Raw genomic sequence first — 24,850 nt, 5'->3', positions numbered from 1 at the left:
TCAACTTCAGCTTCGGCTTCAGCTTCAGCTTTGACTTTGGCTCTTTGAATGTGGATTTTGGATACGACTTCAGTTTTCTTTGAGGTCAAATCGCGCGCTTTTACCGCTCGCTTTCGATCGAGGTCTGTTGCCCGCCTACGAATATCAGAAGATATTGTCTAGTAAATATTACAACATAACTGTATTTGTTGTTGCTATAACAATTGTTATTACCATTGTAAGCAGATGTTGTTGTTGTTGTTGCTGTTGTTGCTGTTGTTGTTTGCCCTGTCATTTGCATACTTAACACCTTTCGTCTGCAGCTTGTCTCGTCTTCGAATTCGAGAAAAGAGACTTTTCTTCACTTGAGCCAGCGACAGATTGAGCTGAGGTGGGCCACAGAGTTGAGGAGTGTTTTGGAGTGCTACGAGCATTGCCTTTTGTAATTAGAAAATAATCGACTGCAATGCGTTGGTGAAGTGGCAGGCGAGTGAGTCTATCCATCCGTCTGTCAGTCTGTCTGTCCGGCAGTCGGTCTTACTTTCAATTTCATCTGCATGTGCGCTGGGGTTAGATGAATGCATGCAAACGCATCTGGAGAGCTTTGTTCGGTTTTTGTTTTGTTTTTGTGGTTGTTTTGTTATGCATGATTTGTAAGTCTGTCGCTTTCTTTGTGCAGCTCTGATGACTCGGCACTGCACTATAAGATTACTATGATTACGATACCCTGTAATCAGCGGTGTGCGTAAATGGGGCTTGATTACCGTTTGGTTAATAGACCTGCGAAGACATGCATTGATGGCTCTATATCTGTTGATGTTTCTGCTTGAATATCGTAGACTAAGTCTCCTTAACTTGTTGTCTTAATTTAGCTATACTAAACTATCCATCTAGTGGAAAGTCCTTTGGGAACTGTGCTGTGCTTAGCACTATATTGATAAAATTTTATACAACTATTGCTTGTACTTGTAGCTAAATAATATATAGAGCTTTTTCCTTAGAAATCAAGGCTAAACATTTAAATTTTCAGCTGAAATCCCGCTGACTTAGCTAGGATACTCCACTCAAAATTCAGCCAAAATCTTAGGCCCAAGTGCAGTCTCAATGAATTTGAAATATCACATCAATCATGATTCCAGGGTATCTCCACTCTATGTTTACATTTTTGGCTGCATTCATTATGATTATTGTTATTGTTATTGCTTTATTGTTGCAATTTATTGCCAGTGAGCAATCAACAGATTCGTTATCGCTGTTGCACGCTAAGAAATCCATTAATTTTTTTATGTATATATCTGTATATATATGTATATATATATGTATATATATCTGTATATATATGTATATGCCGATTTTCGCATATGATACTATTAACAGTTTCGTTCGATTACACTTTCACTCTCTCTCGCTCGCTCGCTCGGTCGCCCTTGCCCCATTTGGCTGGCATTAAAATGCCATTAGAGGCTGCAACAGATTGTGGCAAGTATTTGCGCAGTTGGCGTTTATCAGTCTGAATCAATAACAAAATGAATCACAATTTATTCGAGGTAATCTAAAAGCATTCATTGATTAATTGCTGATCAGCGCGGCCCAGCGTTTGAGCATTTGAGCATTTGAGCATCCGAGTTCCCACTGCCGCCTCGCTGGCCGGGGGCGGAAGGCGTGGTGGCAAATTACAAACGCCGTTAAAATTTCACTTTCTAAGGCAAAAACAAACCCATAAAAAAGAGCTGGCAGGTGAAATCTCTCTCCCAGCTTCCTGTGTCAGCGTCGCTGAGGAAGAGGCGCCGCCAGATGAGGAAAACATCTAGAGACCAAGAGCTTGCAGCAAAAGAAATGTATTAAGAATAATTATGCCAGGGAAAATTGATAAGGCCTCGACGTAATGTTCTGCAATTAAATTCATAAGCGCCTCAACCTGTGGGGCACCCTAATTTTTTCATTTTTTTTTTGGATGTAGCTTGCATGTCAGCGCCCCAAAACGTGGCTAATTAGTGGAGTAAAAGCTGGCCAACGAGAAGAAATGAAGAAATTTACGTAGAACAGAACGAACAGTGTGGGGTAGTCGACTGTACAATGCTCGCTCAGAAGTGAAAATCAAGTGAAATTAACAGAGTGGAGAATGGAAGGGAATGAAGAGTGTAGAGTAGAGTTGAGAGTGGAGAGTGTAGAGAGTAGAGCGAAGAGTGTAGAGTACAGTGGAGATTGTAGAGTAGAGTAGAGTGGAGAGTGTAGAGTAGAGTGGAGAGTGGAGAGTGTAGAGAGTAGAGCGAAGAGTGTAGAGTACAGTGGAGATTATAGAGTAGAGTAGAGTGGAGAGTGTAGAGTAGAGTGGAGAGTGTAAAGTAGAGAGTGTAGAGTAGAGTGGAGAGTGGAGAGTGGAGAGAAGAGAGTAGAGAATGGAGAGTGGAGACTAAAGAGTGAAGAGTGGAGAGCGAAGAGCGAGACTAGAGACTAGAGACTAGAGACATCAAAAAGTGCAGCTCTCGAAATTCTAAGTATAAATATAGCAGCAAGCCAATATACCCTCATTCGATAGCCATAAAACGGGCAATCAAAGCAGACATGCAATGCTTGGCTTTGGCGCTCGTCAGTCGATTCTATGAAGCGGATACTATTAGTTGGACTTTTGTCATGTTGTTGTCTAATTTGTGTTTGTTGTAGGTTTTGGTCATTTTAATGATGTGAAAGAAAGTTATGAGCTGAATTTTCTAATGACAGCCCTCGCACCACCCAACCACCACCACTGCCTCTGAGATCTTTTGTCAGCGCTCTATCAGAAATTCTGTGGAATTCAAATTAGAAAATTCAACTTTGAAATTCGAAACTCTCACTGTGGCTGTCGGTCGCCCGATCGCCCGATTGCCCGTTCGCTCTGGCCAATGCAAATCTCAGCCAGAGGCCATGGAGCAGGCTAATCAATCAATATGCTAGCCAAGCACAGTAGCTAATACGGCGTCACATTCGGCTAGAGGGGGGAGTCAAAGAGTCAACTAGAGTTGCTGCAGTCATAGATATACTTATATAAATATATTTACATGTGAACGTAGACACCTCAACATGCCATAAATAATTAGCCAACAAAATTTGCTGTTGCTGCTGTTGTTGTTGTTGTTGTTGTTTCACAAAATGTGCAACAGAAGCTGCTAAGACAAGACATGAATTGGCGAAAAATGAAAAACTTTCGCCACAACAAATAAATAATGAATGGAGTGTATTGACAGCTCAACAGCGGGTGGGAAACTGAGCCCGAACCCAGAGACCAAGGGAGCTAGGTTTCATGAAAATCGAAAAGTTGGCGTATAAATGCCGCTGCCTGATCAGGAACTAATCAATTCAATGATGAAAGACCTGTTGTGGCTGCGAAAAACTGAGGATGATTGACAAAAGTGTAGACAACAAGCTGAAAGCGAGTTTATCAATTAGCCAAGAGTTTGTGAATTGATTCATATTTACATACTATATTCGAGATATAAGATTCAGAATCGTAACAAATTCTGTTTCAATTTGTATGCTGCACTTAATTAATTTATATTTAATTTATAGTTGGGTTTACTACAAATTAATAGTAAATTAGAATTTCTAAAAATCAACCAGCATTAATCAAGCTAAAAGTTATAAATGGTATTTTGGTGTGTTTAGCTGCCCTTTTGTGTGCCAAGATCAACTTTTTTAACCCAAATAACAGTCATTAAATGTAATTATAATAAACGAATATGATTATTAGGTATTTATATTATCAATGAATTCTTCGGCTCTAAGATTTCTTAAAAGGCTATTGAATGTGAAGAAAAAATAAACAATTTGAAGATCGAATGACAAATAATCGGTCTACAGTTCGTTTAATATGGTATTTTATATTTAGTCGAAAATGTGATGCATTTTCAACCAAAATTGAATCGAGCTAGAGTTTAGCCTTTAAGCATTCGGGTCGAAAAGACCTCTAAGTTACACTTAGATATATCCATATATATCCCTGATATGAATTGAAGATCTAGGCTAGATGAACTCTACAATTAATACTCAAGACTATAATTTTTCACCACTAAAACTTCTGTTACATACATTTTCACACAGCCATTATGCCCGGCTTAACGAATTGCAATGGGTTCAGGGTATATAACATATAAAATAAAAACAAAAAAATACTGTTGCTCGTTGGGACTTAAACTCTAATTAACGCCTCAACTGCAGTGTCCCCCCACTTGGCTGGCTTATGGAGGGAGAGAGAGAGAGAGATTGTGGTCGGTAGCTAGCCCAGCGTAATGCCACGAACTGTCTTAGCGCTGTGCCCATTCTGTCTGCCTGAGAACCTGAGAAGAGGCGCAGTAGGTGGAGTTCGTTTCGGCGCTGGGCTTAAAGTAAAAATCTTTTACGGTATTTCCACAGCTCACGTCGCCCAATTAGACGCACTTTAATGGGTCATTAAATGTGGATATACATATAAATATGTGTGTGTGTGATTTTATTATTATTAATAATTTCGCGTTTTATGCATTTCTAAGACCATATATGCCCACTGTAATTGCAGTCAAGCCCCGGTTCAAATCTCTCAAATCTTCGAATGTCAGCTAACTGTGCGGCGGGGCGTGTTGTTTTTGTATACCCTGGGAAAGCTGTTAACATACTGGGTATATTTTTGTATAGCATATGTAGGCTAGAGATAATGCAACCTACTATTGCATTAGTTTATCAATGTATGCGGGCAGCTTAAGCTTGAATTGCTCTCCAAAACTATGAATGAGCATATATATTCTTGAATTCTCATACCCAAGGTCTCTTCTATGATATCATATGAAAATTCATGTAATTTTATAGCAAAGAGAATGGAAATTTATTTACTTATTTAACATATTTACTTATAGATTTTAGATTTATACTAATTAATTGATCGACTCAAGACAGATTGATTTATAGATTCTAATAACTGCTTATTCTAATTACCTTAATATATACCCTAGAGATAATGCTTTCCGCAAACTGCAGAAGAATCAAGGGATAGCCAGGAATGGCTACTCAGGACCTTTAGGGTATTTTCTAGTCCATCACACCCATCTAAATCACTCTGATTGTTGTTGCTGCTGCTCTCGCCTATGCTGCAGTTGCTTTGACTCAAGTTTTTAACGCGCCCAGCTTCCGGTTGGCGTCATAAAACAGAAACAAACCCACCAAAAAACCGAGCTTAAGAAAAAAAAAAAGTGCTCCTCTTTCTTCTATGGCTATGTTCGCACTTGTTGTTGCTTGGCTTTTACGATTTACTTTTTTCCTTCTCTTGATATATATATTTTTTGTGAGTTTTCGCCACGCTGTTTTTACACCTCGTTTTTTACACTCGAAACTTTTTTTATATGCTTGTTTCTTGATAATTTTTACCTCTCGCCACTCTTTCGCTCTCAGTTACAAACATTTTTTATGTTTTCATTTCTGGGCATCGTCGCGCGTTAATTGAATTTGCGGCATGGCCAAGCGCCTGCCCAGCTGCCCGGCTGCCCGACTGCCACGCCCCATATCTCCAATCCCGTTGCCAGATCCAGCCGCGCATCCAGTCGTCTACTCGCTGCGCTATTTATTTAATTATATTGCCGCTCACTGGCTCCGTCCGCCAGTCGGTTTATCTGCTTCAGTTGGCTTTCTAGCCAGCGATTTACCTTCTCTTCTTCAGTTTGTTTTGCACTAATCATTTGCATTTTTCAGCTGTTGGCTCTTTATAGTTCCATAAACTTAATTGTCTTTCATTTTAACTGTTTTTGCTTAACCATGGCTTTTGGCCAGGAAGTGAAGTTTTTGCATCAATAAACATTGGATTGCTTTAGTTTGCTTGATTTATTCTGTTTTATTTATATATAACATTTTTATCGCTGTTCTGTGCAATTTTTCTTGGTTGCTGCATTCACTATTTAGCTAAGTTTCGCACCCAAGCAGTTGAACATGAATTGTTGGACGGCAAAACTTGTTGCATACTTTGGGGCGGCAAATGAAAAAGGCTTCGCTTGAGTTAATGTTCAGTTGCAATTTGTTTTATTGCTTGTATATCCAGCGTTTATTGAAAAACGAAATATATAGGTATTTTTTTATTAAAAGGATGATGAAAAGTTGACTGAACTAACACTCTGAAGTATTCATTAAACTTTTAGCAAATGCTGTTGAAATATATAATTATTTAATATATATTTTCTAGTGCTCAACCAAATTTATTTAGTTTTTTAAATAAAAACAATGTAGCAAATATTTTTCCTTCAATATACATAATTAATTTTATTTATTTTGTTCTCGTTTTGGTCTTTATACAAAAGCAATATATATTTATATATTTATACGATTATTATAAAATAATAATAGGGAAATGCCTAATACTTAATTAGCCAAAATACTTGAATAGAAATGTATGTATTCAATGGGAATTTGATTACAATGTTTTCAGAGGTAAATTTTACAATTTTTGGAAGAATTACAATTTTATAGTAAATTTATTTATATTTATTTTTGTTTAGGTATATATAAATATTTTCGTAAAAATATTAAAGCAAACATATTTTCGTTTCATTTGACGATTTTCTGTGCAGTTTCAAACTGTTTATGAATATTTGTAGTTTTACCTCTTCTTCCTCTTCTTCTGCTTCTTCTTCTGTTGCTGCTGCATGCTAATTTGGCACTCAAGGGATTTATACGAAGTTGGAATTGAAATGTTAAGCGCAATCATTTATATTTAGAATAAAATACAAAGTTCGTACAAATATATACAGTTAATATTAGAGATAGAGAGAGAAAGATTTTGAGAGAGGGTTAGGATAACGCTCTTTATAAATATTCATTACAAATGATTTGTATAACAAAACTGCGTCTTAGAACTAATTAAATATTCGTATGCATATAGATATTATTGTTTACATGTGAACAACAAAAAAAACCCTTTACACACATCGCGCACGCACACACACATACATATACACACACACGCACACACACCTGCGCTCTCACACATACATATATTAGTTGTAGTTTGTATAGTTTTTCTTGTTCAGTTTAATTGTTAACTTGGCGAGACTCAATTGGCTCAGTCGACTTATATGCATAGTGCTAGCTAAACCTATAAACCCACATACATATATATATATATATCTATGTCTGGTATTCAATCGTTGGCCATGCAGTAGCCGGAATAAGTTTGTATGTTATCCTCGAGAAAACTTTCGCCCGCTATAACGCCGGATTGTGTATGATGGCTGGGACAGCGATGGCCCTTGGGACACTGGCACAGCGAATTGATGTTGACCTCGTCCAGAAACTCCTGACGCTTGCGCACAGTGAACAGCTTGCAGGGCTGCTTGCGCTGACAACGCAGACGCTAAAAAGAGAGAGAGAGAGCGAGAGCGAGTTAGGTTTAAGCTGGAGCGGATTGGACTTATGTTAGCTACTCACTGTCAGCGGCGAGCAGGCGAAGAGATAGCGATAGGCTGTTGGACTATTGGGCGCCGGCTCACGTTTAGTCAGATAGGTCACGGAGTTCTTGGGACAGCGACAGTGCACTATTTGCTCAGTGACATTCAGCTCCAAGGCGGTGGTCAGCGTCCAGGTGTAGTCACGGAAGTGTCTGCAAGGCAAGCGAAATTTAGCCAAAGTTCTCCTGGATAACTGGATTAGCTCTCTACTTACTTGCAAACGGGCAGCTTGTGCACGGGCTGGCAGAGCTTGTAGTGCCTGGTCTTGTCCGCAATGGTGTGGCCGTCCTCGACGCCCAGGCTGCTCGGGCAGCCGCCTATGAAGCTGGTCGCCTCCTTTTGGCCACGGTGACCCGAGTGCCGCATGTGCGCGCCGCCACGGGCCGGCAGGTGTGGCAGCTCGTTGTCCGCCACCTGTTCGTAGCTAGGTGGCAGCGCTTCGTTATAGTCGGGAGAGCGCTCCACAAAGTCGCTCGAGTGCAGCTGCAGATCGTCCTCGTAGACAGCGCCCAGCTTCTGCATTAGCTTCTTCAGGTGCAGGCTCTCGTAGCGCTTGTCCTGGTAGAGTCCCTCGCCCAGCAGCAAGCGCTTGTGCTGCAGCATTTTCTCCTTCTCGTAGTAGCTGCGATGCTTCTGGCCCTCGGGCAGGCCATGGCCGTGCTCATGGTGATGCACGATCACATTGTTGGGCATGCGATTCGACTCGGGGCAGCGGCACTGTCGCTCTATCCAGGGCGTCTCGTACAGGTCGATCTTGGAGCAAACCGCGTTTGGTGCGCACACCGGCAAGTCGGCCTCAGAGTCCTGCAAGGAAGGAAACGAGAAAACTTAGTTTGTCACAATTTGATTTCAGTTTTATTAATGGAGTCTCGCTTGTGCCACATTTGCATAGCCAAGTGGCAAGCACGTCCTCGAATCTGAACGAGCCATTCAAATAATTTCATTCATGCCATTCCCAACAACTGCACAGCAGCAGGAGCAGGAGCAGGCGGGCTATGAGGTGAGCATTGAGTTTGCTTTAAGAGTTTCAAGAGCTCCTTTACAGGCTATTCAAGCAAATGGCAGCTAGGAAGAGCAGACTTCGAAGCAAATTGAAAGGTAGTGGATAGTTGGAAGTAGTAGAAATAGAATGTTAGAGAGTTAGGGGGATGGTGCTTATAGATACTAACTGGAAAATATGTTGAGAATTTCGCAGGATTCCATATGTGTAACAAGGAAGTACTAAAACATGGTTCCTATGTATAAGGAATTCCTGGGAAACATTGCTTATGGATGTCCCGAAAATGACAGGAAATATCTTAACTTGAGTTGATTTAGATGCACTGCATCCACAGGAGTTGCTACCATCTACCATCGAATCTGCTGTAAACATAAGTTAGTCTAGTTCTGTCAGATCTAAGCAAGCCTTCAACTCGCCTACCCATCCACCCAGGCTAACCTCTAACCCACATTTGCTTAATATTCCTTTATGAAAACAGCCCGAGAAGGGCCCAAGTTCTGTTGGGTAAACAGCTGCTTGATTAACATATGTGTCTGTCCCACAGCATATCTGTCCTACAGCATATCTAATGCGCTGCCTCTATCTATCCATCTATTCATATATCTATGTATATGTTTGCTTGGGACTCCATGGAGTCCAATCTGTAAACATCCTAAGCAGATACTTTTCGTTTAATTGAATTCCTAACGCTTCTCAGATTGTCATGTTGTCCGTTGTCCCTCCCAGCACCTTGTTTACTTAAACCTAGTTCGTTGCTGGCTCTCTGGGCTCACATAAAAGCTTATGTTGTCCTTGTTCTGATGCTATTCCTGTACGCCAGTTCTGCGCTATAAACATAAAATTCAACTAGCAACTGCGGACTTTTAGTTTAGTTTTAGTTTTTGTTTTCGTTTCGCTCGCTTTGCTTTTTTTATGAGCTGCACCTACGCCCCCGCTACGGGCCGGCTTGAGCTGTGCTGCCTCGACTCTACTGTCATTTATCCCTCTCATTTGATTTTATTGTATGGCACTCTGGCGACACACAACGACACACTCACATGAGCGACAACAACGGCGAGAGTGGCGACAACAACAACAACAACAACAACAACAACACGTTTCCAATGAAATTATCGAAAGCAATCAATTTTTTAAGTGGAACTTCTTTCAACTGGTACCTTTTTGACATCTCTCTCTCTCTCTCTCTGGGTCCTTACTTTTTGATACCCTGTAGGCGAATGTATAAGGGCTACGTTTCAGAGAACTGAATGGGTGTGTAGGATAGGTCCCGAATACTACGTTGGATATATAGTCGATGTCTTGTGTTTGTGAAATATCATCTATGACTCTAACTAAACTTTAATGGGATCGTATTTGATTCTTCTTCCTTTCATAACTGAGATTTTCTCTATTTAATCTCAACAACTTATAGGGTATTCCATAGTTGATAGCTTCCCACTTTGCACCACTTTAATTTGCTTCATTTTGTTGTTTTGATCTTTTGTTTGGTTTCGATTTCAATTTGATTTTCTGTTTGTGCGTACCCATGCCATGGCCCCATCGACATATGGCTGGTTCCCTCTGATTTGTATTCAAATTATTTTTATAATGAAATCAATAGGCTGTCTCCAGGCGTGGTTGAGAGTGAGTTGCACCTGCCCATAAGGTACAGCTACCTGAGCGTGCTGCTGCCCCTGTCGTTATCTCTTCATCTCTATCGTTCGCTCTCCCTCTCTCTCGCTCTGACTTTGCCTCGACTACTTAGCGCGACCGTGACGAACCGGAAGTCCGGAAGTGATTTAGTGCAGGCGACCGCCTGGCGGAAGTAAATAAATATATGTAAGTGCAGCAAACACACGCACACACACACACATGTACTCACTGTGTGTGTGTGTGTGAGTGTTCTTTAAAAAGGGATTAGCACTGGCACCGGAAGCATAGCAAAGCCAAAGCCAAACAGGTTGCCTATCTGACCTTTTACCTCTAGCTCTATGGCTTTGCCTGTGCCCAGCCCTCTCTCTCTATCTCTCTCTCTCTCTCTCTCTCTGTTGCGGAAGTTGTCCTTCTGCTTTGCTTTATTAGTTTTATTTACTTCCGCTCGGCATTTACTTCCGCATTTGCTTGGATAAATTCCGAAGCAAGCAAATCGCGCGCGTTTCCCACGCGTTTTTGACCTACATTTTATTGTGTGTGGAGTAGGCGTCACCTGGCCCCGCCTGCCAGCTGCTGCCTGCTGCTAGTTCCTGCCACTGCCGCTCCCCCTTAACCCTTTTTCGGTTGACAAATTTTTCAAACATTTTCTTCATATGCTCAAAGCTTTGTTTCACGGCTTTGCCGAGCGAGAGCCAGGAGCCAGGAGCACTCGAGGGAAACCTTTGTCGTGCTATCTGACAGGATATGTATACATATAAATCCGTGCATATGTATGTATGTACATCTGCATTATGTAAGGAGCTGTCTGTCTGTCTTGTAAGCAGCGTGGGAAATTCTTTGAAATCTGAGCGTGTATATCGATGGCCCCCCTCTCGTCAAGCTGAGGGTAGTTTGGAGTGGCTCTTAGTAGAAACCGTTATATATATGTACATGTATGCATGTATACATATGTACATATTGATAAGCAAATAGGCGAGTGTGAGTATGAGTGTGTGCTTCCTTTGGTATAGAGCAAACATGCTGCCCCTCCTCCTACTCCTCCTCCTCCTCTCATCGGCTAACCGAAATCAGGGCCGGAGATAAACAAGCTGCCGCCGAGTCGACAAGAAAGTTTACGTTGCTGCGAAACAGAATGAAGAAGACAAGATAGAAAACAAAACTCCAAGCGGATATCCGGTTTAAGGCGAGCAAAAAGCAAAAAAAAAGGAAAGGGTGGGGTCAGCACACGTGTAGAAGGTAACGTGCCGGCTCCAGCTCCACCTCCAGCCCCTCATTCGACGACACTTTATAATTTGCTCGCAGCAGCACGCGCGCGCGTGCTCCACAAACAATTAGCTTCATGTGTGTCAAAGTGCAAGAGCAGGAGAAGGGGGAGGAGGCGTAGACCATGTAGCAGCCAAAAGCCAAGAGCCAAAAGCCAACAGCCAACAGCCAAAGGGCGCAGCGGAAGTTGAGAGAGATGACAAATGAAAGGCAACCATGCAACGTGATGCGGCAAGCACTGTGCAACTTTTGAAGCCCCATTGCTGCCGCTGTCCAGTAGCTAAGCTGTGTGCATCGACTTCTCCTCTGCTGCCACTGCTGCTGCTGCTGCTTCTTGCTCTTTTTTTTTGGGCTAGCTGCTTTAAGAGCTGTCAAAGGGTTTTAGCTGCTCTTAATTGAATCAATTAACCCCCAACCCACGAAAAAAGAAGGCTCTAGTCGAGAAGCTCGACTACGAGATCCCCTAACCCTACAGCACTGATATTTTTAATTAGCAACACACACGCACACACACAACCACACACAATAAACACTGAACACACACGCAATATGCATGGCTGGGACGCTGCAGTGTGGCATATAAGAACCTTATTTGTGAATAATTAATTAGAACGACGTAATAAAACTTTCAGAACGTAATCATGATGTTTAAATGTATGTGTATACCGAAGCACAAGTCTCTAGTATTTGATATACGACTTTTACAAAGATGAGGGTGAGGGGGTGGATTTAGGGGTGGGGGGTAAATTTTAACAAAAACCGAAATTGTCTAAAATATATCTTAGTATACATTTTAAATTTGGAGACTCTAGCTTGAAAGATGTAGGAGATATAATTATTTAAGTGATCTTCGATAAGGTTTTTTATCGATAAAAAAGTATCGGAATGAGTTATCGTTTTTTAGTGATAAACTCGATCTGCGCGTGATATATACGGACATTTTAAAAAAAAGTTGAAGTCTCTAGCTCTTATATCTTCTGAAATCGACGCGTTCATACATACGGACGGACGGACGGACGGACGGACGGACGGACGGACGGACGGACGGACGGACGGACGGACGGACGGACGGACGGACGGACGGACGGACGGACGGACAGACAGACGGACAGGGCCAAATCGACTCAGCTTGTCGCCCTGATCAAGAATATATATACTTTGTGGGGTCTGCCACGCCTCCTTCTGCCTGTTACATACTTTTAACAAAATCATTATACCCTGATTTCCCATTTTCAATGGGTTCAGGGTATAAAAAGAGAACGAAGAAGAGGCAAACAGTCGTGAGTGTAGAGCGAGCGGGCCAGGGGGCAGCAGCAACTGCTGCTGCTTGTCATGCCCCATGTGGCTGGGGGCATGCTTGGAATTCTGCGCCACAAGAGCCGAGCACCGGAAGCTGCGCTGCCACAAAGATGACAATGACTCTTACAATATTTTGTATACCCTGTAAGAATGGGGCATGGATTGGAAAGGGGCGATGGCTGATGTGAGAGAATGCTGGCAGATCTATACGATACTACGGTAAATGTCTGTCATTTTAGATGGGGCATATTCTATAATCATATAACGTATTGTAGTTAAAGGAAACTACTTAAGGTCTATAGGAGCTGAGGAAATATTGCTGATTTTATTGTATTATTAGTCATATATGCAACATAATTCTCAAAATTATAGCTTAAAAGCTAAAAAATGCTACATAAAGTATAAATGGTATAAGGTAATTCAAAGGAACTCAGGACCTGTAACAGCTAGATTCATCAAATTTGATACTTGAGATGCTCTAATATTGAGGATGAAACAAGAATATATTTTGCCCTAAAACTAAGCCTGAATTAATCGATCTAATATCAGCAATCTATAGGAATTCCGCTGAGAAGAGTTCAGCTTGGTAGAGTTAATCTATAAAACCTTCGAGTACTAGACAAGCACAAGCAGCTGCTCCTATTGTGTCCACTTACAGGGCATCTGGCAGTACAGCAACTAACTAACTCATCTATCGCATTCCAATGGCAGCCCCTACAAGTGGGGAAGGAGTGCGCGGGGAGAACGTAATTTAGTCAGCTGCATAACTGGCATGCCAATGCATCGCTTTAGCTTTTGTCTTTAGCCTCAGATTCAGTCAGGCCCAGACCCTAGACCCTTCCCCCCGCTCACTGCCTGTAAGCCCCTCGGACTGCTCACTCATTACTGGGGGGGAAGCCTTTGATTGTCGCTTAGCGGCGACAGCGTAATTTGAGCTTGCAGAGCTAACTGAACGACTGAGCGACTGACTAACTGAGTGACTGCCTGACTGAGTGACTGACTGCCTGTGGCGCTCTTAGGCAGTGCGCACTGTAGACGCAGCGCTCCGGCTGCACCTGCTGCTATCAATAACCCAAACGGCTTGACATGACGCGCGCAAAATGCCAACAAAAGGACTTGCCACAAAAGGATCGACCTGCCACATGTGTGAGTGTGTATGTGTGTGTGAGTGTGTGTGCGTGTGAGTGTGTATTGCCAATCAGTGACATAAATTTCTTGAATGCCGGAAGAGCTCTGCCCAAAGAAATGCAACGTCTGGGCAGGGATCGGTGTTTGGTTCCCATGAGGGCGTTGACGGCGAGAGCGGATGACGTGGGACGGACGAACTGGCGGACAGACGGACGGATGGGCAGACGAACGCCGGCTGCTGCACATGCGCCTTGCATAGCCGTTAGACACTTGTGCCAGGCGGCTGCCGCAGTTGCTGCTGCTGTTGTTGTTGCTGCTGTTGTTGTTGCTGCTGTGGCAGGTAGTTTGGCCCATGCAACAGGCGTTCGCTGTTATCTTTTGTCTGTGCGTTAATGATTTTTCTATACATTTCCTTTTGCTTAGACTCGCTCTCTGCTCTTTGTTGTTGTATTTCCACATTTTCCCCTTATGCGCAAGAATTATGCAATCTGGCAGCACATGTGGCTGCAGAGCAATAGATGGGATATAGGTAGAGAGGGGTGAGGGAAGCGGGAGACGCAGAGGAAGTGCTGTTTGGTCAGCTCACGCTGTTTACACGAAAATTCAATTAAAATTGGAAATTGTTTCTGGGCAGCGAACGGAAGTGAGTGAAGAAGCTTCTTCTGGCGGAAGTCACACGGAAGTTGCTGGACCCAGCTTCCAGACCCAAGCTTCCACTTAATCGTCAGCTCATCTCATCTCTCGGCGAAAAAATCTTTCGTTATATTGCTCAGGAATTCCAACGAAAAACACTAAAAAAAGAAACACACACACACACACATAAAACTGGGCTGGACTGTGGGCCGAGCCGGAAGTAAACTGATTCTGTACTCGGCTTTGGTTCTTGGCATATTTTGCATAGCCCAAAGACTTGGCCCGCGTCTCGAATCTGGTCTTGCTCTGAGAGAGATGAGGAGGTTTGGCTTACTGGGAACTGGCCGTGCCACTTTGGCGCGCCTTAACGGAAACATGCCAACCTCAACGGCAAAACAAGCAAGAGTGCTGCCGATGGCATTGATCGACTTGAGAATGCCCTGTAAATTTCGGTTTGAATGAAAGTGTTATGATAAGGAGGAAGAAGACAAAAGCTATTGTTATATTCATTATATATAAATATGACAAACGATATATATCGGCGTAATGCATTCCATATGTGCTTTACGTATGCATTCTTATATATCTAACGACTATATTGCACAGTTATACCTCTTAGGAATAACGAGTAATACTTAAATGATCTTGATATGCTTATCGATATACATAGATTATGGGCAATCGACTTTAGGAAATTATGTATTAGATTTGGTGTATCGACACTGCGTTAACAATGAACCCACTGAGGATTCTTCACATACATATGCTCATCAAAAACAGTTCTACCAATCGATAAATGTCAATATATAGAAGAAAAGGCAACTCTGATCGCCTCACATTGCACAATTATATTCCCATTTCAAGTCCTTCACAGCCTTTGTTCAACACATCATAGCCTTTGCTCAGCAATTGCTCTAGGGTATGAGCAAAAAAATTTCATTCATAAAAGCGCAAAAATGCCAAAAGGAAGCAACCGCAACAGCAACAACAACACCGTCAACAACAACAACAAAACGGTTACTGGACTTTGTTGTCTTTCAGTTCAGGGCGCAGGGGTTGCTGCGGGCTTTGGTCGAGTCAGTAGGGGGAAGGGGGACTTTGGTTTATGGATTGGTTAGGAACGCCAAGGAACTGGTTTGCCCGTTTTGCCAGGCCAATTGCAGCTGAAGTGGGCCCGGGACATGTTGCTGCCGTCCATTGTTATTGCTGGCTGCTGTTTGCGTGGATTTTGCGTAGCTTGTTGATCGTCACAATTAATGAACGAACGTCTACGCACACGGACATCCACACAAAACCACATTCACATTCACATTCAGTTGCACATCCTCAGTTGCAGCAACGGAAAAAAGCAATTCATTCATTCATTCAAAAAATGGGGAGACAACAACAACAACAGCAGCAGCAACGTGGCATAGTTGTTGCCATTGTAATTGTTGCTGTGGCCAAACCGCAAAATGTTGCTGCTGCTGCTGCTGTTGGTCTGTAAACATGTTGCTGACGGTAGCTGTTGCTGCTGTTGCCCGTTGCCTGTTGTCTCCTTTTACGCTTAGCTAAATAAATCAATCTTGGCTACATTGTTGTTGCTGTTGTTGCTGCTGCTGCTTTCAGCATTTTTATGAATGAAAAGTTGCTGCTGCTGGTTGCTGTGGCTACGTATTGCTGCTGGCTGTTGCTGCTTGTTGCTCTGTGTGTGTGTGTGTCTTGTTGTTGCTGCTGCTGTTTTTCACAATTTTTAATGAATGACAGCAACAGCAACGGCTATAGCAGCAACAATTGCTTGTAGCCTATTGTTGTTGTTGTTGTTTTTTGGATCGTCTGTTAATTACGATCGAGTTGCAGTTGTTGTTGCTGCTGCTAATGCTGCTGCTGTCCCAAACACGCTTGTTGTTTTGTTTAATGAACACATGCGCAGTTGCCGTTGCTGCTGCTGTTGTTGTTGTTGTTGTTGTTGCTGCGCGCACGCGGTTTTTATGAATGAATGAATCAACAGCAACAACAACAACAACAACAGCGGCAGCAGCAGCAGCAGCAGCAATACGCGCCTCGTTTGCGTATTTATAGTTATTTGTTTTTGCTGCCGTCGCCAGACGCTGTAAACAATGCGCCTTTGGCACGTAATTAGCACACTTACAGATAGCAGCAACAAAAACAACAGCAACAGCAACAACAACAACATCAACCAAATTGGAACGTGTCCGTCAATAACTGTAACAAGATCTTGACTGAAACGGAAACTGTGCTACTGCAGCACACATTTCCGCTAGATCTTTTCCAATATAGTATGTGTATTGCTGCCAGCAACAGCAACAGCAACAGCAGCAACATGTCCCAATAGCAATCGCATACGCATATGTATTTACGTTTTTCTTCTTTTGCTTTATCAAAAAATTGTTACAAGTATATAAAAAAAAAAAAGTTGACTTGGCGCGCGCGCCAGTTCCAAAACTTGAGCTGATTGCCTCGAGAAACACGACAGCAACAGCAACAACAACAACATCAGCAGCAGCAGCGGCGGCAGCAATAGGTGCAACAACAACAACAACAACAATATTATATATAAATATATCTAAAAGTGGGCAAACTAGTTTTATGGTATCCAAGCATCCGTTGGCTCAGGTTGTAGCAGCTCTGGCTTTTAAGCATTTTTTTTTCTTGAATGGAGCTCCACTGTAAAAATTGTGGACTGGAATTTTCTGTAAGTTGTTGTTGTTGTTGTTTTACGTGAATAATTGTGCTATGTTGTAGCTGTTGATGTTGTTGTCATTGATTATTGTTGTTGTTGTTGTGCGTTTTATGCTAATGCGCTGGGCATTATTAAAAATATGTTTGCTCATAAGCACACTGTGAGAAAAGGGCTTAGTAATTGATTGACCAGCTGTATATTTTGGGATATATAATATATACTAATTGAGATAATACTTTTTCCGTTATTACTTTGCTATATTTCTAGCTTTTATTTCGAATATTATGTATATATTGCACACATTTTCGCGCAGTGTAGCATGAATACCAAAAAAGTTTATGTACATAAAAAAAACTAAAATTTTTATTAGACATCTAAGTCCCTCTTCTTTATATATACATTTCAATATTTTCGCTCAGTGTATAACTGGATATTAAATTCTTCTGTTCAACTTGTCTTCTTGTGGCAAAATTTCCAGCAATCTCTTTCTTTATATATTATGAATTATGTTCATATCATATCAGATTTTAAATCCCCTTTTCATATGTTAATTTTCGCTCAGTGTATGATTTATGCCAACCACAATCGCTGCTGCTGCTATTGTTGTTGTTGTTGTTGTAGTTTCTGTTAGCATTATTGTCTACTCTCTTCATTCATTCATTCATTTCTTTGCTTTTTATTATTTTCTTGTTTTCGCTTTGAATCACATTGAATAATTTCTAAATTTAGCATAAAAAACATTCCCCGACGAGAAAGGCAAAGAGAGAGAGAGAGAGAGAAAGAAAAAACTAATAAGAAAAATTATGAAAGAATGCAAAAAAAAAGTTCAAGTCGTAATACAAGAAACTGGCATAGGCTAGACATGCGCTGTAAGTCGTGATCGTGTCGTGATCGCATCGTGATTATGGCCTAACGTGACTTCCACATTGAAGATGATTTGGCTACAAATCAAATATGATACGACGACCTTCAGGCTGGCCTAAACAAAAACAAAAACAAAACCAAAAGCAAAACACACCCATAAATCGATGTGATATGTATGTGTGTGTGTGTGTGTGTGTGTGTGCATACAGTGCGACCTGGCTATGGCTGTCGTAAATTCAGTTTTATTGTGAATGAAATTAACATAAAATATGTATGTGTGGGGAGTAGGGAAGATGGCGAAAAACTATGACAGTCGTAGCCATTGTTGTTCAAAACTAGGGCGTGCCCCGCTGTCGATAAACAACTGTGGATCACGCATTGCGCATACGCACAGTTGGCCGGCGCGCAACGACGATAAAAAAAAAATGCCGTTTTCACACCTGGCTGGCAATTACAACAGTAACAATACAAGCACCCACGTGGCCGACTGGCTGTCGCTCCATCTGTCTGTCTGTTCCTCTGTCTGTCTCTCTGTCAGCTGAGCCATGTTTATGCTTGATTTGTTTATGCATTTATCAGTCAATTGAAATTCTTTGAAGACATTTGCTATCTCTTGGCCAAGAATCTAACAGCATGTCATTCATGTTGGCAGCAGCGGCCGGCAGCCGGCAGACGGCAGCCTCGCCGATGGGTTTCGACGCTTTTAGCCATGCCACGCGCACTGCGACGAGACTCTGTCGGTTGTTTAAGCCAAATATGCGTAGCTGATCTGCTTGTATATGGCTAACAAATCAGTTGTGTTGTTGTTGTTGCTGATGTTGTTGTTGTTGTTGTTGCCCATTCAAACATTTGGACGCTCTGTCGCTTTGCCATTCATTCATAGATTGACTTGCTCAGCGAAGCGAAACGCAGTCACTGTCAGCGTCGACGTCGCAGTCAGCTTTGGCATCGCCATCACCATCATCATCGCCATCGTCGTTGCCGTTGCCGTTGCCGTTGCCGTTGCCTTTGCCGTCATTTTACGTTTTCATTCATACGTCTCCACCCTGTCGCTCAATCGCTCGCTCCTGCTCACTCCTATTGCTGAAGCGCCAGAGTTCTCGCTCATTCCATTTGCTCGCTTCGTCGTATTTCATTCATGAATTTTCTTTCATTCAGCTTTGCGCGTCGCCCCTCTCTCTCCCTCTCTCTCTCTCTCTCTCTACAGCACCACAACCTCTCTCCACAACTCTACACCGCGCTACGTCTCTCACTTGCACACACACTCACACACACGCATCTCCCTGTTGCTTGCTGCTGCTGCGCTTCTCATTCCTGTCTGTTCTTCTGGCTCTCTTGTTGTTGCTGTTGTTGTTGTTATTGTTGAAATCATTTTTAAATACCGGAACTGAATGTTTAGCGCTTTTAAGCATGGGAACTTTTTGTTTTCTTCTGCACCGAGAAAAAAAACAACTTTAGCTTGCTCTCTCTCTATCTCTCTCTCTCTCGCTCTCACTTACTCATCTACTCTTCTCTTACTATTTCCAGCGCTTGTTTTTGTTCTTCGAACAGGAATTTTTTGGCTTTTTTTCTATTTTAGGTGTTGTTCTTATGCCTCTGCTTTGGGTTATTTTGTTTTTGTGTTTTTTTTTTTATGCCCGTTCAAAATTTATTGCAGACATACGGATTTCGGAATTTATGGGACAGCCATAGCGGGAGCTGTCCGTGTTGCTGCTGCTGCTGGTGTTGTTGTTGTTGCTTTTTTAGGTGTTGCGGTCTGGCCGAAAGTCTGGGAGATGTGTGTCACGGCAACTAGAGTTATGATCGATTTAGGAGCTCCATTGGGTTTACGGCCAAGCCTAAGCGAATCTAATTAGGGATTTCCTCTAGCTACAGCTGAGATTTATAAGTCTAATGTAGATGGTTTCTTAGCAACCAAAGGAGATCTTTACGGGTTTATGGAATCCCTTATTAATGTAAACTTGGCAAGAACATACACTTGTAGGCAATCTTGAGAAGCAAAGTCCTTCTAAGACCACATGTTTTGTAGGAAGTAGATAGAAAAGCAAATCTTTTAATCAAACGAGTTTTGTTCTATGTGAACAGTTTTTATTAATTCTGAAAAGTAAAGCTACAAATTGACTTCTGATCAAATGAATCCCTATTACTAATTTTTCGCACACTTCATATATAAAGAAATAGAGATTACAAACTGTCTGCATTTAGCATTCGTATCGTCTTCCATTTCATACTTGATTCATTCCAATGCCAAAGCTTTGTGATCTTAATATTCATACCCAACGTTTCGCTCAGTGCATTGCAAGGCTCTCCCTCACTGCCTCCCACTCTTTGCGCACTTTGGCTTGTTTATAGTGTCAATATTATCGTGCCGATTGCTGTTGCTGTTGCTGTTGATATTTCACGCCTCATGACAACTAGGGAGTGTTTTTTCCAATATTTTTCAATGGATTGGCCATACGATCTAAGTTTGTTAACTCATACTCAACGTAAAGTGAAACAATTGTCGTTGTCGCTGTTGCTGTTGTTGTTGTTGTTGCTGTTGCAGTCGCTTGTTTCACTGGAAAGATTCGTATCTGAGCCGAACTTGGGGCGCAACGTGGCTTAGTCATTGTTCGTGCCTCATATTGAACTCTTGACCCGCAGCGCTAATTGGTTCATAAGGTATCGCAATTGCTCAACTGAGCTGAGTTTAATTGATCAAATGTGACGACAACAGCAACAGCAACAACAGCAACAGCAACGTTGTCAATAAGCGAAACAACAAACAACTTTCATTTTTCATATAAAGCAAGCGATGTTGCTGCTGTTGTTGCTGTTGTTGCTGCTACTGCAGCTGCAATTAAGCGTGTGCCCCGTTTTGGTGGGTGTCAAGTGTAATGGCTTTTACAGAACGTCAATCTCTATAGGGCGGCAGCTAAATATAGACAAAAGCCCAGAGCCAGTTATAGCCGCAGCCGCGCAGCGAAACCTGCTGTTGGCGGCTTAGCTAATGCTTCTTCTTACAGCTGCTGGCGTGGGCTCAGAGCCAGTTGCAAATGGCAATAACAACATGGACAACTAGCTAGCTATAGCAGGTGTTGCTGCTGTTGCATTATGCAATCGCTATGCAAAAGGCGCAGCAGCAACTGTTGCTGATGCTCAATTAGCTAGCTCTCTCTATCTCTCCGTGTCTCTGTCTCTCCTTCTTTGTACTTACCCCAACTTGATAGAGTATGCGCAGATCCTTGATGCTGTGCGCATGCTTACTGCTGCTGCTGCTGCTGCTGGTGGCCCGGTGTTGCTGCTGCTGTTGCAGCATTTGGCGCGCGCGTCTGCCCATAGCAGGCTCCAGCTCTGGCTGCTGCTGTTCCGCTGAGATGCTGACCACATCTACAGTTAGCGGCTTTTCGCTGCTTGGCCTCGCCGTGCTGCTGGTTGTGGTTGTTGTTGCTGCTGCCGCTGCACCTGTTGTTGTTGGTGCTGCTGCTGCTGCTGCTGCTGCTGCTGTCTCTTTGGCATCGTAGATGGTGTATTCCAGGCTCTTGAGCTTTGCCTCGCTCTCGGCGCTGCTGGCCGTTGGCGTCAGCTCGTAAACCTCAAGCGGCAGTCGCGTGCCCTGCGCGCCGCCTGTCAACAGCAGCAGCAGTGCTGGCAGCAACATAAGCCGCAGCAGCAACAGCAGCGAATGCGCACGTATGCTGGCCATTGCAGTGTGTCTGTGTGTGTGTGTGTGATTGGGTGTGTTGCTGCGGTTGTTGTAATTGACACTTTTATTTTGTGGGCAACAGCAATAGTAGTAGTAGTTGTTGTTGTTGTTGTTGTTGGCAAATCGAAACGTTGATTGTTTTTTCTATAGATAGTATTGACTGTATCTGTTTGTGCTTTGGCTATAGTTGCAATTGGCTTTGCTAGTTTCGAATTAGCCTTGGTCAGCAGCAACAGCAGCGGCGACTGCCTGCCTCACTAGCTGCCAGCATGTCAGCACACGAATCAAACAATTTACAGGGTATACACTTGGCACACTTCAGTTACGATGGCTGTACACACTCTTTTTCGATATATATATGTGAATCTGAATTATTTGCTATATATGTATATATTTATGTTCAGAACACGCGCTTCGAACTCTCGAACTTTTCAACGTGTTGCTGCTGTGCTGTGGCACGCGGTCTCGTCTGCTCGTCGCAAACTCACAATTCGAACTGATCAAACAGCCAAACGAGCGACAGCAACTTCAACCGCCGCTGAGCGTACGGCAGGCCAGTGAGCCAGTGAGCGAGCGAGTGAGAGTGTGTGTGTGTGTATCTGTGTGGCCAAGACTTGAATGAACGCACACATACACATATAGCCAGGCAGCAGCAGCAGCGACTGCGACGCAATGAATGAATGAATGCGGCTAGCAGCGCAGCATCCCTTGCATATGTGTGTGCGACTGTGTGTGAGTGTGTGTGTGCTGGTGTGCTGTTGCCTGCTCTGTGCGTGTGTTTGTGTGTGTGTATCTATGTGCCTGCAGCCGGCTCGCGTGCTGAGCGCTTGCCGTTCGACCGTTCGGCTGGACGTTTGGGTTGCATCCTTTAGCCCGTTTTTGCTGCTGTTGATTTTATTTATATTTATTTGTATATTTCTTTTTTTCTTGTTGTTGTTTTTGCTGTTGTTTCTCGCTGTTGTTTTTGTCATTTTTACTACGACCGGAAACTAATTCCTGTCCAGCGACATAGTCTGGCTGCGTGTTGTTGTTGTTGCTGGTTGCTGTTGCTGTTGTTGTTGTTGTTGTGGGTATTTTTTTGTTGCTGGCCTCAAGCGCTGCTGTTGCTGCTTGTTTAATTTCGCGCGCATGCCAAAAAATAAGCCAGCATCAGCTACAACAACAAGACAAACTTTAACTCTTCTTCAGCTGAAGTGGCCAACACACACACACACACACACACACACACACACACACACACACACACTCATACAATTCAAGCGAAAAGCGCGCGCTTCTGCAGAAAGCCCGCCAATTTTTTATGGTTCTAGCGATAAGGTTTCATTTCAGTTAGCATTTCCACTTGGCCAAGACACAGCTTTAGCCGGGATCAGAGCGTGCCGTAAAGCCAAGTCGAAATGGCTGTGGCTTGTATGAGCTTAACTTGCATTTTGTGTACTGAGTTTCGGCATAAAGTCGTAAAGTCCTATATGAAATATTTGTTTCACTGAAAAGCCAGCCAAATCCTAGACTATAAATTTCAGTGACATGTTTTAGCTCGAAGATGTATTAGAGAGTGTAGAGTTTAGTTTTAATTCAGCAGACTTTCGCAAATTTATGCCCTGATAGTTCCCTTAAGAAAATGAATCTGGATGGATTATGTCCTGAAAGCATTTTCAAGGAGAATAGTGCATTTAGAACAATAGTTATTCAACCCTTCTCAGGACTCAGGATGCCTCCTAGCCGGTCAGTTGTGACTAGAGCATTCACATGTGCCTTTGTCCATCAATCGTAGCCTTGATTGCCTTGATTGCTCGAGCTGCAATTCATATAAAGTCGTTCCTAGTAAATCAATTAGTTTGCATGTGGAGAATGTCAAATATATTTGCCTATATTTGTGATCAGGATATTTGCCTACAATTATAGCTATCATAAAATAGCCTAAAGTTTCCCATTTTTATTGATATTTAATTGTTTTTTTATTTATTCTGGGTCTCTTGCAGGTAAAATGTACGCTGTGATTGGCAGGCGTCATGGCAAAATCCTATCGGGCGACCTGACCCAGGGCAGCGGCAACTTCTCGGTGACCTGCCTGCTGCCGGTGATCGAATCGTTCAACTTTGCGCAGGAGATACGCAAACAGACATCTGGCCTGGCCTGTCCACAGCTAATGTTCAGCCACTGGGAGGTAAGTGTGCAATCAGAGCAGCTGTTGCTGTTGCTGTTGCTGCAGTTGCTTGATCTCTTTTTTGGGCGCAAGTCACAAAAGTTTCCCCTCTCGAAACATATGGCATATGTGCGTGCTTTTTGCTCTTGCGGTCTGTCGTTGGTCAGCTAAAATCTCAGTTTACCTACGCTGTCGCTGCTGCTGCTGTCGTTGCTGCTGCCTTCTGCTGAAGTCTTATAAGCTAAACCACAGCAGCAGCAGCAGCAGCAGCAGCAACAGTTGCTCTGAAAGTTATATGGTCCATTTGAGCTGCTGTTGCAGCTGTGTGCAATATTTTATTGCTGGCAGTTGCCAACGCAATGCCAAGTGCTCGGCCTTTCCCCTGACCTTGTGCAGTGCCCAAAGTTGATCTCGATGCCCACTTGGCCGAGCGGATGGCGGATGGCGTATGGCGGATGGGCCCAAACGGCGGATGGGCTCGCTCAAAAAATGATTAATATATGTAGAGGCGCAGCAGCGCACGTGCACCACGCAAAGGCGTCAATTACGTTTTCAGCAGGTGTTTAGCCTCCACTGATATATATGTAGATTAAAGGGACTATATATATAGGACTAGGGCGTACATCCATCAAATTATTTCTCACATTCTGAAACTCTTTATAACCTTGGTTGTATTAAATTGGTTTGATTGCTGAGGTCTAGCAATTAAACATTTCTTTGCTTGCACTCAAGACTTTTTTGGAGATACTTAAATAAATATATAAATTCAATATATCAATCATTAAAATATAATATATTTTATATAACCTAAATATTTTGTTTTTAATTTAAATTTGTTGTTTATTTATTTTCTTCAAATCAGTTGTCATAAATAAAAATATAAATTAAATTAATTTTTTTTTTAATTTTTTTTCTCTTATTTATCACATATTTTTTTTATACATTTCTTATTTTTAGTTTTGTTTTTTTTTTTGTTAACCCTATTTTCTTTAAATGATAGTGTGTGTGCGTGTGTATGTGTGTGTGTGTATGTGTGCGTATGTGTGTGTGTGTGTGTGTGTGTATTGTGTATCGCCCAACCAATCGATAACAACAAGTT

At 42.5% G+C, this 24,850-nt stretch overlaps 2 protein-coding genes across 2 annotated transcripts in view; one reads left to right on the top strand and one right to left on the bottom strand.

Moving 5' to 3' along the window:
• The window catches only part of LOC108651147 (elongation factor-like GTPase 1), a 90,089-nt gene that overhangs the window by 54,805 nt on the left and 10,434 nt on the right, over nt 1-24,850 (top strand). Inside the window, exon 5 of the mRNA XM_018100618.3 lies at nt 23,588-23,772. Coding sequence (XP_017956107.3) covers nt 23,588-23,772 — 185 coding nt within the window. The remainder of the gene's footprint in view (nt 1-23,587; nt 23,773-24,850) is intronic.
• aos (protein argos) lies at nt 6,445-22,115 on the bottom strand. Its single transcript, XM_018100606.3, has 4 exons — nt 21,117-22,115; nt 7,633-8,222; nt 7,399-7,570; nt 6,445-7,324 (listed from the first exon to the last, which is right to left on the bottom strand). Exons 1-4 carry the CDS (start codon nt 21,603-21,605, stop codon nt 7,112-7,114), a joined length of 1,464 nt encoding a protein of 487 aa, XP_017956095.1. The 5' UTR covers nt 21,606-22,115; the 3' UTR covers nt 6,445-7,111.

The sequence above is a fragment of the Drosophila navojoa genome, chromosome 4, assembly GCF_054131105.1.
Source record: "Drosophila navojoa isolate 15081-1374.11 chromosome 4, UAZ_NAV_1.0, whole genome shotgun sequence".
Taxonomy (NCBI): Eukaryota; Metazoa; Arthropoda; class Insecta; order Diptera; family Drosophilidae; genus Drosophila; species Drosophila navojoa.
This window is presented reverse-complemented; position numbering and strand designations above follow the sequence as displayed.